This window comes from Panthera leo, chromosome A2 (assembly GCF_018350215.1).
Source record: "Panthera leo isolate Ple1 chromosome A2, P.leo_Ple1_pat1.1, whole genome shotgun sequence".
NCBI lineage: Eukaryota > Metazoa > Chordata > Mammalia > Carnivora > Felidae > Panthera > Panthera leo.
The window spans coordinates 9,187,501-9,201,353 of record NC_056680.1 but is presented as its reverse complement, the minus strand read 5'-3'; the positions used below and the strand labels follow the sequence as shown (position 1 = coordinate 9,201,353).

General features: G+C 55.4%; 1 protein-coding gene across 7 annotated transcripts in view; it reads right to left on the bottom strand.

Moving 5' to 3' along the window:
- NFIX (nuclear factor I X) overlaps positions 1-13,853 on the bottom strand; it is a 95,632-nt gene that overhangs the window by 57,663 nt on the left and 24,116 nt on the right. For 5 of the 7 annotated variants that reach the window (XM_042928587.1, XM_042928590.1, XM_042928589.1 and 2 more), the window contains exon 2: positions 9,278-9,809. In XM_042928587.1, the coding sequence (XP_042784521.1) occupies positions 9,278-9,809 (532 nt within the window). Of the gene's footprint in view, positions 1-9,277; positions 9,834-10,836; positions 10,884-13,853 lie in introns of those variants that run through there. The other 2 variants (XM_042928588.1, XM_042928591.1) reach the window with 2 other exon arrangements.

Below are 13,853 nucleotides of genomic sequence, written 5' to 3'. Positions count from 1 at the left end.
TCTTCTACGCCAGAGGCTCTCAGCTGGGGCAATTCTCTCCCCGTGGAAATGTCCTGAGGTATCTCAGTTGTCACACCGGGGGTGGAGCGTCGCAACTGACATCTAGCAGGTCGAGGCCAGAGATGTTGTTAACCACCCCGCAATGCACAGGACGGTCTCCCCGACACAGAATGATCTGGCCCCAGTGCCGAGAGAGCTGTGGTTGGAAAACTCTGCTCTACAGGAGCTGTTATCAGTGGTTAAGAGGTTATGTCCCTATCTTACCAGCCACGGAAACAGGAAAATCTCTAGCATGGGCTAGCCGCTCCTATAACCCGACCCCTCCACGTGCTGGGAGAGTTTTTATGTACGCAGATCCAAAGTTTTCAAACTTTAAGAAAGGGGTAAGCGTGAGAGTGTACGTGAAGGAGCATAAAAGACAATGCAGAGCAGATTACTGCAAAACTTCCAGCCATCATCTGGTTAATTGCGACAACTGCATTCATTTTTCTTATTTCAAACTTCAGTTCCAAGCAGACTCCCAGGAAAAGGGCGTGACACAGCAAGGATCAGGGATCCCAAGATCCAGCCGAGCGGCCTGGCCCCAGGCCTGGACTTCCTGCCCGCTCTACCTGCCCTTCCCCACACTCCAGGGAGAGGTGCCAAGAAGCCGGGCTGGCCACAGCAGGGTGGAGGCATCCAGTGGGCCCAACCCGTATCATGCTGCCTCTTGGGTCAGAGGCAGGGGGCCAGCTGGTGGGGAGGCCAGTGTCAAGGACAGGCCAGGTGCCCGATCACTGTCTCCACCCCACGTGCTCAGCAGCTGGGGGAGCCCTTGAGCTGAGCCACAGGCTAGGCTCCAGCCTCACCGTCTCAGCTCCTAGAGAGCAACGGAGACCATGGGGACCCGCACAGCTTTCTCCTCTGAGACTCTGCCAAGGCCAGCCATCCCCATGAAGTTCCAGGAGCAGCAAGGCCCACAGGTGGCAGCTTTGGGGTCCTTCTGCTGGAAACTCATCGTGTGACCTCAGTGCCGTGACATCTCTGTACTTGGGTTCCCTTCTCTGTACAGTGGGGATAATAATACCTGCCCTGCCTATATCACTCCACCATTGTGAGAAAGGGGATCAGCTTCGGGCGGCTGAAAAGGCTCAGCCAGCTGACGAAAACGAGCTAATTCCTCACTGTCCTTTCAAGATGGGGTTCAAACAGGTTATCTTCCGGGAAGACTCCCAGGCCCCCGGGTCTGATTCACTGATCCCCCACCGCACCGATCCCCCCGCTGTGTGTCACCTGAGCACAAACACACACATGCAGCCAGGAGCACAGATTCAAACTCGGAATCGGTGTGAGAATTGGGGTGGTTAACACACAGACAGGACTCGGCACGATGCCTTGGCCACATGGGGCCTTCGGTGGAAAAAATGGAATTAAAGAAGGGGATGGAGAGCAGGGGTGTGCCCCCCCCCCCGCATCGACGGGGAACAAGAAGTTGTTGGGAGCCTGAACAAATGGGTACCCCTTCAGTTAGCAACCCCAAAATATTTTTGTACTTCCCAGAGGACCAGAAAATCAGATATGAGATAGCCATCCGGACAGAGGCAAAAACACAGGCACCCAGGGAAGGGGGGGGCGAGGCAGAGTCCAGCCAGACCTCCCCGCCGCAGCCCCTCCGCCTGCTGGGACCCTCTTCTAACGCCAGCCACCCCTCGGCTCAAACATGCTTAAAATGGCGACGGCGGCCTGTGGGGCCGGCGTTTGTCGTGCTGTTTTCCACGGTGCCCTTGGTGCCAAGAAAAACCTATCATCAGAAATGCCATCAGCTATATTTATCTATCTCTCAGCCCCCCAGCCTCCTCCTCCCGTCTGCCAACCAGGCCCTGCGGAGCCCCCTCACCCAGTGGGCACGCTTCCCTGTTGCTGACGCCCGTGACCACCTGCCCAACACTCACTCTCCGGCGCTCCCTTCTGAGCCGCGGCAGTCGGGCCTCCACACAGGCATGACAACCCATGGGCTGCCCCTCTTCTTACTGTATGTTGGGATGCACCCACGTGTGCTTGAAGTAGGCACCCCGACAGGCATCGGTCTGGGTGCCTCTGGTCCCAGACTGCTGGCGAGGGAGGCCGTCCGGCTCCCTTCGGCCTCAGCCCCCTGTCCTCAAAGTCCTCCTCGAGCCATGGGCCTTGTGCTCTGGGAGGGGCACCCGCGCTGCAGCGGTCTCACAAATCATCACGGAGAGAGGCAAGAGGTAAGGGGAGGGCCGGGGGGGGGGGGGGGGGCGGGGAGGTGAGAGAGCAAGCCTGCGAAGACAGGGGCTTGTCCCAGGCCCCGCCCCACAGGACACCAGGCTGCTGGGTAGACCGGTCACCCCTCTACTTCACGCCCTGACAGACAGTGGGGAGGCCAGTCTGTATGTAAAGGATTTTCAAGGAGTCCGCATGCTAGAAGGGCCCCCGCTCCCTTCCCATCCAACCGAGAGGGAAACAGCAGAATCTGGGACGATAAAGGGAAAACGGCAAAGTCAAGGTTCAGGACCACTCCAATCCTACAGCTGTGACAAAGGCCTCTACAGGGGACGTGGCTACCAGGGGAATGTACTTCGGTCCCCGGCACGTCGGACCTTTCCCTACCCAAGCAGTAGGTTCTAACCTGCCCCTTCCGGCCCTCTGGCCTAGCACAGGCCCGAGGTGAACCGACGACTACATCCTGAGCCCCCACGCTTCCCCCTCTTGCTTGGTGGGGGCAGCCCCCACTTCCTGCGTCAGCCCAGAAGACCGCCCATCGCCTCGAGCCCCCAACTCAGAAAGGAGTTCCAGGGACCCGACCCCTCTGAGAATGAAGCAACCCAAATAAAAATTTTAAAACCCAGAAGCTCTTTCTCTCCAGCCCCCTCCCCCTCCACTGGCAAATGAAAACAAACAAGAAATCAAAGAGGCCTTTTGTGCGAGCACCGCGCTGACACGGCTGGGGCCTTTGAAAGGACTTCTGAATCGGACACTGAAGGATAAAATAACTGAAGCGTGGCAGCTCCTGAGACAGGGGTGGGGGGTGGGACTGATGGGGCAAAGAGAAAAAGGGGTGGGGAGGGAGCCACCCTCTCCCTTGGGCAGAAAAGGGGATGCTCAGCTGTGTCCTCTCCACACAGCTGCTGCGGACACCAGAACAGAGGGGGACCATGGCACGGCCCTCTGGCCAACCCTTCCTTGGCACCCCAGGTCTCTGCAGCACTAGAAAGCGGCAGAGGTGGGCCCTGCCTCCCTCTTCACGGCCCCTGGTGAAGCCCCAACGGGTCTTCCCTCCCTCCCAGCACGGATCACTGCACACTCAACGCCCACGGGACCGCATCTTCTAGAAGTCACTATGAGGCCCTCACCCAAACCCCGCCAGCCGAATGCGGGAGTCTCTCATTCTTAGAACGGCCTCGCTCACAGTAGGTTCACCAAGCGTGTGTTTCATGAATAAAGGAAATTCGACCACCCTCCAGCAATGCCGAGAAGTAAACGGAATCCTCAGGAAGTCCTTCCGCGTGTCTGGACCCCGGCCCTCCTGCTGCAGAGCGGCCCCGTTTCCTCTGGGTGGGTGGTGGAGCACAGCTGGTCCCCATGCTCAGGGCGTCCAGGTCCCCTCTGGCTTGTTCACAGCCCACAGCGCTGGTTCAAGCTCAGACGAGGGTGATTCTTTTTTTCCCTTGAGCTATAGCTTCCAACTCAGCCAGCAGAGTGAGCACTCCACCGAGAACCCCTGTGCACCGCAACCAGCGTGGACCCGACTGGTTGAGCAGACAGGCTATGGACAAAGGTGACACGAGCAGATGGTCAGGGGAGTCCTAGAAGGAGACCAAGCCAAAGGACTGTCCCAGGCCTGTAGGCAACAGCTCGCCTGACTGGGCATTTCCCATCGCCTCTTTGGGGTCACATCCCCTTCTTGAGGCTAGCCTGAGCCCCGTCACCCTTCCACCCCACCAAGCAAGGCATCCCATGTCACATTAACAGAGCACAGGCGGCCCGGGCCGGCTTCACAGGTATGCAACCTGGACAGTCACACGCACCCCGTGCTCGGTCTTAACGCTCTCACTGTCGTCCCGTCGCAATCCCTAATCATTCTGAACTAGGAGCCCGCACTTTTCGTTTTGCACGGGGCCCCACACATTACGTAGCTGGAAGGCCCTGCAAATCCCGCAGCGACCATGGGACCTGATCGCGCCTGGAGTTTCTGTGTTCCATACCAAACGCTCCAGTTTAAGAGGGCCTCCAGGAAGTGGTGACCACAATGGCAAGGGCTCGAGGAGCTGCATCCAGTGCGGGAGGCGTGAGGGACAGGCAACGTTTGGCCTGGAGAAAGGACAGCTTCCTGGGGAGAAGGGTGGAAAGGAACCATGAGAGCAGGCTTCAGCATCCGAGAGGCTGCCGTGTCACAGAAAACTCAGCGCTCACCTGAGTTGTCCCCTGACAGAAATGAGACTGACAGGTAAAGGCGACAGGGAGGCAGCCTTGGGCTCATGAGATCCTAACAACAGCAAGGACAGCCAGCAGCGGCGATCCGCCACCTGCCTGCTATGTGCTGGTATCGTTACAGGCTAGCTGCAACCTTCTAACCATTCTCTGGGTTGGACGAACGGAAGAATTTTACAGTGGCCAAAGCTGACCTTTGAACAACAGTGACACCTCCTCCAGGATGTTCTGAAGGGGACCCTGCGTTGGGTTAAAAGATGATCCGCACCTCTCGCGAGCCTTACGAATCTGGTTCCTGGGCCCTGCAGTCTACGCCAGCCCTGGCACCAGATGGTGCTCCCTCAACGACGCAGACCAGTGGCATTTCTGGGCCTTGAAAAAAGAGGCAGTGGGTGAGGTGGCCCAGAGGCCGCGCTAGGGGCCAGTCCCCCAGGAAGGCGGCCGGCGCTCCTGTGGTCTCTCCCACGCACTGCCACCAGAGCCACCAGATGGGCCGAGGATCCAGCAAAGGCTTAGGGGCATCGCTGGCATCATCTGTATCTTGGCAGGGCTACCATGGCCGAACGATGCCCTGTACCACCATGGAAGGGCCCCGAGGAAGAGTCCTCCCTGGGACCTGAAAACCAGCACTCACTGCAAAGCCCCGAGCTCTGAAGCAGAGAGCAAAACCAGGGAACTCTTACACCGGAGAAGGGTGACTGTGCACTTGAAAAAGTTCACTTAGACAAATCCTTAGGTGCTAATCCATTTCCTGCGACAGGTAAGGTCCGGCCGTCCCAGGACCCGGAGGCGAGGAGGGAGGCAGAATCTCCTTTCAGAGTGTTGCACACACAACCCAGGGGAGCACAGTCTGCAGAGCCCAGATGGAGAAACCCTACAGGACAAATGACCCACTTCCTTCAACAGCAACAACCCAAAAACTGCCAGAAAAGAAACCAAGATGGAGGAGGACCGCCTAGAGGTCGTGAGTCTGAAAGACGTAGCGACCCGTCGCAATGCGTGCACCTGATTTTCTTCCTTCCTTTCTTTCTTTTTTTTTCTTTTAAGTAAGCTCTACGCCCAGCGTGGGGCTTGAACTCACGACCTGGAGATCAAGAGTCCCACGCTCCACCAACGGAGCCAGCAAGGCGCCCCTGTGTGCACCTGATTCTGGTTTTGATTCCGATCCTGACCCAGACAAACGACACTGGGAGATAATTAAGGAAATGTGAACACTGACTAGCCCGACCATGCTGAAGAAACGGTTGATTATTTTTAGGTATAGTGATAGTGTGGTTGCGTTCTTCAAGACTCCTCATCTTTAGAGACATGCACAGATATATTTACAGATGAAAAGCTACAATGCCTGGGTTTTCTTCTAAACAACCCAGCGTGGGTGGGCAGTGGGGGGTATGGATGAGTGAGTGGAGCCTGACCGTAAGTAAGTCAGCAGCTACCGGCACTGGTGATGGGGGCTCCTTCTACATGTGAATTTCTCCATCGTGAACACGCCGAGATAAAGAAAAGAAGCACCACCCGAGTATCTGGACTTCACGGGCTTCCACTGGGGCCTGTCAGAGGAATCCGACAGGGAGAAGCTGACATGTCCATTCGGTGAAGCTTTTTATTACTTTCAGACTTTTTTCACTTTTAAGCAATCTCTACACTCGTTGTGGGCTCAAATTCACAACCCCAAGATCAAGAGTCACATGCTCTACAGGCTGAGTCAGACGGGCGCCCCAGATTTTTCCATTTTCTAGGACCGAAGCCTAGGTTAGGGCAGGTCCGAAGATACCAGATCACCTTCAGAGCCCTGCAGAAGCAGCTTTGGAGATAGCCCAGCAGCACTTCTGGACCAGCTTGCCACCCTAGCCCCTACTCCTGGTTTATACTAGGAGGAAGGAGCAAGGGGCACCCTGCTGAGCATGTCCAGGGGTGGGGTGGGGGGGGCAGGGGCAGGAGAAGGCTGTGCTGTCAGATCCATGCTGTTTGGGGGCTCGGCCAGAAGAAGACATTTTCTAGCCAACTGGGGTGGCTTGGGGAGAAGGCTGTGGCTGCACCTCACTATCTTGAGACCATCTACCCAAGGCCCATGCTGCACCGATTCACCCCTACTCCTTCAGTAAGGCACATGTGAATTAAAGCAATTCCAGCAAGAAATCCTACCTTCGCCGAAACTATCTGGAGTCCAGGGAGCTAGAGTATAGACGAATTCTTTTGAAATATCCCCAGTTCTCCACTCAGCTTTTATCAAGGAACTGGACCTCAGCCGGGACAGAAATGGCCGCGGCCGCATTCGATGGGGCAGGAATTCACTCATATTCCTGGGCAAATGATCTCATTATAGCTGGGGGGCGGGCGGGGATGCCTCCTTTCTCACGACAGACACCTGCCTGGTTAGTCCAGGAGCCAGGAGGCTGGCCAGAAACGGTCTCCTTCCTCACACACACTTCATCCTACCTTAGCCTCATGCTGGCAGCCGTCAAGAATTTGGCCTAAAATAGGGGCACCTGGGTGGCTCAGTCGGTTAAGCGGCCGACTTCGGCTCAGGTCATGCTCTCGCGGTCCGTGGGTTCGAGCCCCACGTCGGGCTCTGTGCTGACAGCTCAGAGCCTGGAGCCTGTTTCAGATTCCGCGTCTCCCTCTTTCTCTGACCCTCCCCTGTTCATGCTCTCTCTCTCTCTCTGTCTCAAAAATAAATAAATGTTAGAAAAAAATTTTAAAAAAGAATTTGGCCTAAAATAAAAGAGTCCAGGGAAACAGCTCGGCTACAGGGATCTAGCTAGAGAGCAGGGTAGGAGGAAGCCAGAGAGAGGTGAGTATTGATTTCCATCTCAGCGGCCCTAGTTCTAACATCAGAAGGTACAGAATCCCCTTGCAGAGGATCTATCTGACAGACACAAACTCAAGGCTCCAAGCCTCCCCCAAGCTCCCTTCAGCACTACCAGGCACACACCCTCCCCACTCCGACTTGCTGTAGAGACAGAGAATGAGAGGATAACTTTAAATTTTGTTTCTTCAGTCTCATTTCCAGAAAGAAAAAGGACGAACAGAGGAGAGGACTGGCAGTTGGTCATTCTTCATGAGGGGTCACGATAGTCACACCGGGCCAAGTGCAAGCCTAGAATGATCCACGGAGGGAGGAATGGCTGTGGGGGCGGTGGGAGGGGGATGTCCACTGCCTCCAACAAACTATCAAAGCCACCTCTCAGAACGAGAGAGAGTGTGAGTAAGGAGAGAGGCCTCAAATACCACCTTTTCATCCCCAGAGTTCGCCAACATAGAAACCCTCAGTGCTAATCCTAGTGGAAGTTACTTTCCCGACGCAATGCTAAAAGTTCCCCAAAATTTCATTTCTGGATTAAGTCATACGACTCCTCCCAACTTCCCAAACAGGCAAGGGAGTGACCACAGCAGAAAAGTGAGTTGCTTTTCTTTTTTATGAATGAACAGGAAGGAAGACACACACACACACACACACACACACACACATACACACACACACAAACACACACACTTGCGGGAAAGAACACTCACTAGAGTTGAAGTTAAGCCACATTCTGTTACATTTGCATAAAGACAGAAAGAAGGGAAACAAGGGAGAAAAAATACCGGAATAGTGGAAAGGGAAAACACACACACACACACACACACACACACACACAGAAAAAGGTTTGGTAGCCCTCTCATTACAAGTTGGTTGGGCATAATGTAAACACACTTCTGCCTTGCTTAATCACAGAGTGCCGCCCGTTTAGGTTTCAAAGGCGGCAGTAAATTGGGCGTAGCTGAGTGGAGGCTAAAAATTAACCAGCCATCTCTGTTTCAATTTGTAAGAAAACAAAAGCGGAAAGAAATTATAAAAAGGGAAAGGGTGGGGGGAAGGAACGGAGGAAGAGAACTGAACCACCCCGACCCAAAATGCTGGGCAAAACTGGAAAAGCAAAGCGGAGAACTGGAACTGCTTGGAACACAAAAGGAAAAGGGAAATTTACAGAGTTTTTGGATTGTTTGTTCCTTTCAGACCACTGCTGCAACTACGCCACTCCCCGACGTGCCTGTGCTGGGGACTGCCTCTCCGCTTCCCAGCAGAGGGGTGGGGGCCGTGGGCATCCATCCTGGGGTCTCCCCACTTCAGCCGGCACACACCTCGGAGGGGAGAGCGGAAGGAATCTCATGCGCCTTTTCACTCTCTGTGAAGTCAAATGACTTTCCTACTCTCCGACAGTCAAATCCCAATCCCAGCCCAAACGGCTCCGGCTCCGGCTCCGGACTGGGCATCTGGGCCCCAGAATCTGCCCACCTCTGCCTTCTCTCCTCTTTTCTATTCATTCTGGCTCATAACCCGGGCTTTTACACGCCCCTCTCTCCACCGAACCGCTGCCCACCCGGCTTGTGCCAAATCCCGCTTTTCCCCAGGACTTGCAGGGAAGCCGCAGGCAAGCCAGCACCTGGCTCCCGGTGCCTCTTCTGACTCATTTTAAATCTGAGCAACGAGTGATTTCTGCATGTGTGCAGTAGTGTTCATCACCAACTCTCACCCTGGTGGATAATTCTGGGGCAGCCTGGCCCCGGTCCTGAGACCTGCAGCGCCTTTGGGGTAAGATGGGTCCTCCAAAGATGGAGACGGACGACAACCCCGCAGGTAACGTGGCAAGGGAGCAAAAGAGGGAGCATAGAGAGCGTGGAGGGAAACGGAAGAAGGGAACAGGGAACATCAGACCGGCTGCAGCCCTGGGCAGGACGGGCGCACTCGTGAGGCCTACTGCCTGCATCCCTCGGAAAGAAGAGGAACCGTACACGAAACAAATGCCAGCGAGTAAAATAAAATGGGGGGGGGGGCGGAGGGGGGTTGGAAGTGACCTACCTGGAGTGTGGACAAAGTAAGCCAGATAAAGATCTAGTTCTTTGATTGTGACTCCAATGTGATGTGGCTGGACGCAGAGGCCGGGGTTCGAGCACTGGGGCGACTTGTAGAGCCGCTCCCCATCAGTACTTTCCAGGGGGATCCCCTTAAACAAAATCACCATGACCAGGTCCAGCCGCCACACCTTGTCGGCCTGGCGCAGGCAGTCAATCCGCCGGATCTTGCCCTTCTGGTCGGGGTTGGAGAGCACGCAGCAGGGGGGCTTCTTGCCCGTGATGGTCAGCACAAAGTCCTCTCGGAACTCGGGCCGGATGTCTTTGCGCAGCTTGGCCAGCAGCCGGGATGCCCACTTCTGCTTGATCTCGGGCTTCTCGCCCAGCAGCTCGTCCTTCACCGCGCGCTCCTCGTCCTTCGACATCCGCTTCTCGTGCTTCTTGAAGTACTTGCGCTTCCGGGCCTGCAGGTTGAACCAGGTGTAGGAGAAGGCGCGGACGTGAGGCAGCAGCGCCTCGATGAACGGGTGGAACTCATCCTGCAGGCGGCAAGCCGGGAGCATGCGGGGCGAGGGAGGACGGGAGGAGGGGAAGACGGGGTGAGGGGGAAAGAGAAAAGGAGAAAAGAAGCGTTAGAAGGGGGGCACAAGAAAAAATCGCCGCCTCCTCCTCCTCCCCCCCTCCCACGGCAATTTTCGCTCGTGATTGTTCTACGAAAGCGTGGTCTGGAGCCACCGCCAGCCGAGCCAGCCGCTCGCTCCCATCTCAGCCTCAGCAGCCAGACAGAGGCACCCAGAGCCTGAGCACACACCTATTCTCTCTCTCTCTCTCTCTCTCTCTCTCTCTCTCTCTCTCCCTCACTCACTCACACACACGCGCGCACAGACAACGTTGCCGTCCACACACACACGCTGCTGGTATCCCCGCCAGGCTCTGTCGCGCCCATGACATCTCCATGGTCTATCGCAGCCGCAAACTCCCGGCAGCTCGCCCCGGTGGCGCGGCGTCCGGGTCTGCGCGGACTCCCGTGGACGCACAGACGAGGCGCGCGGGGGCCGCCTCGTGTCCCGACACCGGTCGATTTTTGGCCACCCCCAAAAAGAGAGAACATGACATCCAGGAGCCAGCGAGGAACCGGATTTGGCTGTCCCCTCCCCACGCTGTTTTCATTCCCTTTTCTCCTGCTCCAATTGGAACATCCACCCCAGCATTTTTTTTTTTTTTAATCAGATCTAAATCCTAAATATGTGATTTCAGCTTTGTTACCGACACCGATACTAATGTTAATCACGGTAATAAGGAACAAAACACTTCTTGTTAGCACAAATAAGGTGGTTGCCTCGGCCACATTAGGGTTAAAAGCCTCGTGGGGCGTCCTGCAGCCCCTTCCCCACTGACCCCTTCACCCTCTTTCCCACTCAGGTGACAGAGGGCTGGGCTCTCGCTTTTTGGTTTTTTTTTTTTTTTTTTTGGTTTTTTTTTTTTTTGCTTGTTTGCTTGTTTGAAGTTTAAATAATAATTGATTTCTGTTTACAAAAATAAAACTGGAAAAAATTAAATAATTACCATTGATCTGAAGCACCCGGCAAAGCCCAACGCCCGATTCTGAGCTTCTGGACTCAACAGAGTTGTGAGTTGGGGGCGGGTGGGGGGAGGGGGGAGGGGGGAGGAGCAGGGGAGGAAGGTAAATGTTTTAAAGGGGGTTATTATTGGTGTTCTGGGGAATAGGGGCCGGGCTTGGGTGGATTCTCAAACCCTTCCCCCTCCTCCCCCCTCCACGCTCCATTGCACAGAAGGGGGAAATTAATATTTTTTTTGAAAAGGAGCAAAAAGAAAGAAAGGTCAGGGATAGCAAGCAGAGAGAGGGAGCGAGCCGGTTGCCACACACGCCAGGTAAACAAAAGCCAACAAAAAAAAATGTTCAATTTCGCCTCCTGTGCATCCTCTTTCAGTTTAAGAAAAAAGAGAGAGAAGGAAAATATGCAAAATTTCAAAATCAAAACCTACCTCCCAATCACCACCCCCAACACACAGCACACCCTACCCCACCCCCCACCCCACTCCACCCCCCCCCCACCCCGTGCAAAACAAAACAAAAACAAAAACCAGGAGGGGGAAGGCGGCAGCTGAAGAAAAAGGCTTTCGGCTTTGGCAGCGGCACAGGGATGTAAACTTCTGCCGCCTCCCTCCGCCTCTGAGCCTGATCACAGGCAAAGGGGGAGCTCGCAGATTCCCGGGGAAGAGGACGAGTTCGGACCGGCTGCAGACCGTCGCTGGCAGACGCGTGCAAAAGAGAGAGAGGGAGTAAGGGAGGGAGGGAGGAAAGAAGAGAAAGAGGGAGAGAGCGAGGGAGGACGTGGATGGGATGGTGCTGTGTGTGTAAGTGTGTGCGAGTGGTGTGTGTGTGTGTGTGTGTGTGTGCGTGCGCGTGTGTGTGTGCTGGTTGGATTTTGGATATATATATATATATATATTTTTTTTTTTTTTTTTTGCTTTTCTCTCTCAAACTCCCTCTCTCTCCCTTTCATGCTCAATCCCCATCCATTTGCCTGTGCCAAAGCCAGTAAAAAGGGGGGGAAGGAAGAGAGAGAGAGAGAGAGAGAGAGGGAGAGAGAGAGAGGGAGAGAGAAGGATCCACCTATTTGGCAATGAGACATCCTCGAGCAGCCAATGGCTGTGTCCAAGGGGAGGAGGGAACCAGGCGAGCCGGGAGGGTGGGGAGAGCCCCCGGCAGTTGGAGACCAAAAACAATTTGCCCAATCGACAAGTTCACGTCTAATGAACAAGCAAAGTCCAGCAGTTATGAATTTTTCATTCCAGGCTCCCACTCGGGTCCATTTGGCAGCAGCCAGCCAGCAAATTCGGAGTGGGGGGGGGGTAGGGCTGGGGGGACTAGGATTGAGGAAGACACGGATTTTTTTTTTCTTTTTTTAAGCCAGAAAAAGAAATAAATAAAGGCCTGGCTCGGGCGGGCGCCCCAGAAGGCCTTGGGGAGAGCAGCTGCGCCTTCTCTGTGTTTTGGTTTCAGTCTCTTTCTCTCAGGCCCTCACACTCTCTTTCTGGTTCTATTTCTTTTTTTATTTATGGAGCGCACAGGGGCGAGTGGAAGTTTTCCTCCCTGGCCAGACCCGCGAGCCTGCGGTGCTATGAATAGAAAGAGAAGAAGAAAGAGAGCTCGGAAAGTGTCCATGCCAGCCGCACTTCCAGGGCAGGGACCTGGCGCCCAGGGTGCGGCCACCCCTTCCTCCCCGGGGCCTGGCTGCCGCCGGCAGGAGCACTCCCAGACGAGGTGCACCCCCACCGCCAGGCCCCCAGCGAGCTCGACCGCCTCCCTCAGCCCACACCCAGCCACGCACGCTCCATTAGCGGTGACGAGGGATGCCAACGCAATGCAGCTCGGCTCGGGGGAAACTGCAACAGTTTATTAAAATAGCCTCCTGTCACAGCACTCCGCTGACAAGCACTACATGCAGCCACAAACACAACAGCCAATCCCAGGGAGAAGTGACAAAGGCAGGAAGATGGACACTGCTTCCGAACAGTCACTGAGTCTTACGATGGTGCCTCCCCCCAACCCCCAGGAGCTTCATTCTTTGCCGTCTCTAGCTCTGCCCCGTCCGTCCGTCCACTTGATCCGTGTTTGGGGTTTCTTGGCTGGAGCAGGGACGGCACTCCCCTAGCCCCCAGTTCAGTTCAGGCTAAGGGGCCCGAACCGTACGGAGCAAGGTGCAGGAGCATACAGAAAGAAACCGATGTGAGAGGGGAAAAGCTAAGAGAGGAAACAACAGAGAGGAAAGGGCTCTAGCAGGAAAAGCAGGGCAACTTTGGGGCAACCGAATCACAGAGAAGAGCCCTCCCCGCCCCTCCCACCCACCCCACCCCCCTACCCCCCCCCCCCCGCCCTTCCAAGCCAGGCAGGGCCAGGCAGGAAGGTGGGCACGAGAGAGGGAGGCCAGGAGAGCCATCTCCACAGGCCTGTCTCTACTAGGGGCTACTGAGCGGCCTGCCGTAGGCCTTGGAGAAGCTGTAAGGAGGAAACAGTTATGAGAGGACGAGCAGAGGAGTACACAAACAGACATGGAGAGACTGATCCCGCTCAGAACTGTCCCTACAGCTCCCCTCTCCCCAGGCGAGGCTCAGCCCTCAGCTGGCAGCAGAAAAAAGGTCACTGCTCACTCGTGCCCCTTTCTTCCCCATCTGAAACCCTGTGCTCAATGGCCTTTATGCTGGCAGAAAGGTTCCCGGAAGAGCGCCTGGGGTGTGCCAAAACCAAACATACAGCCCTGGGCTGGCGCTGAACCCTGACAATGAGAAAGGTGCTGGCCAGCACCTGGGACCCCAGTCCAGGTCCCCGAACGGCCTGAAGTGAGCCCACAGCTGACCCCAAGAGAAACAGAGGTGAACAAGCAGGAGGCAGGTGTCGTTGCGGACAGGCCTCTTAGCGTAGGGTTCAATAATTAACATCACGTTAATAACCAGCTTCAGTCCAATTAGCCAAAGATGTTAACTGAGTGACATAAGATACCAAACGCTGCCTTTCCACCTGGAGAGAAGCAATCTTTCTAAAGTCAAGATGGGATGGT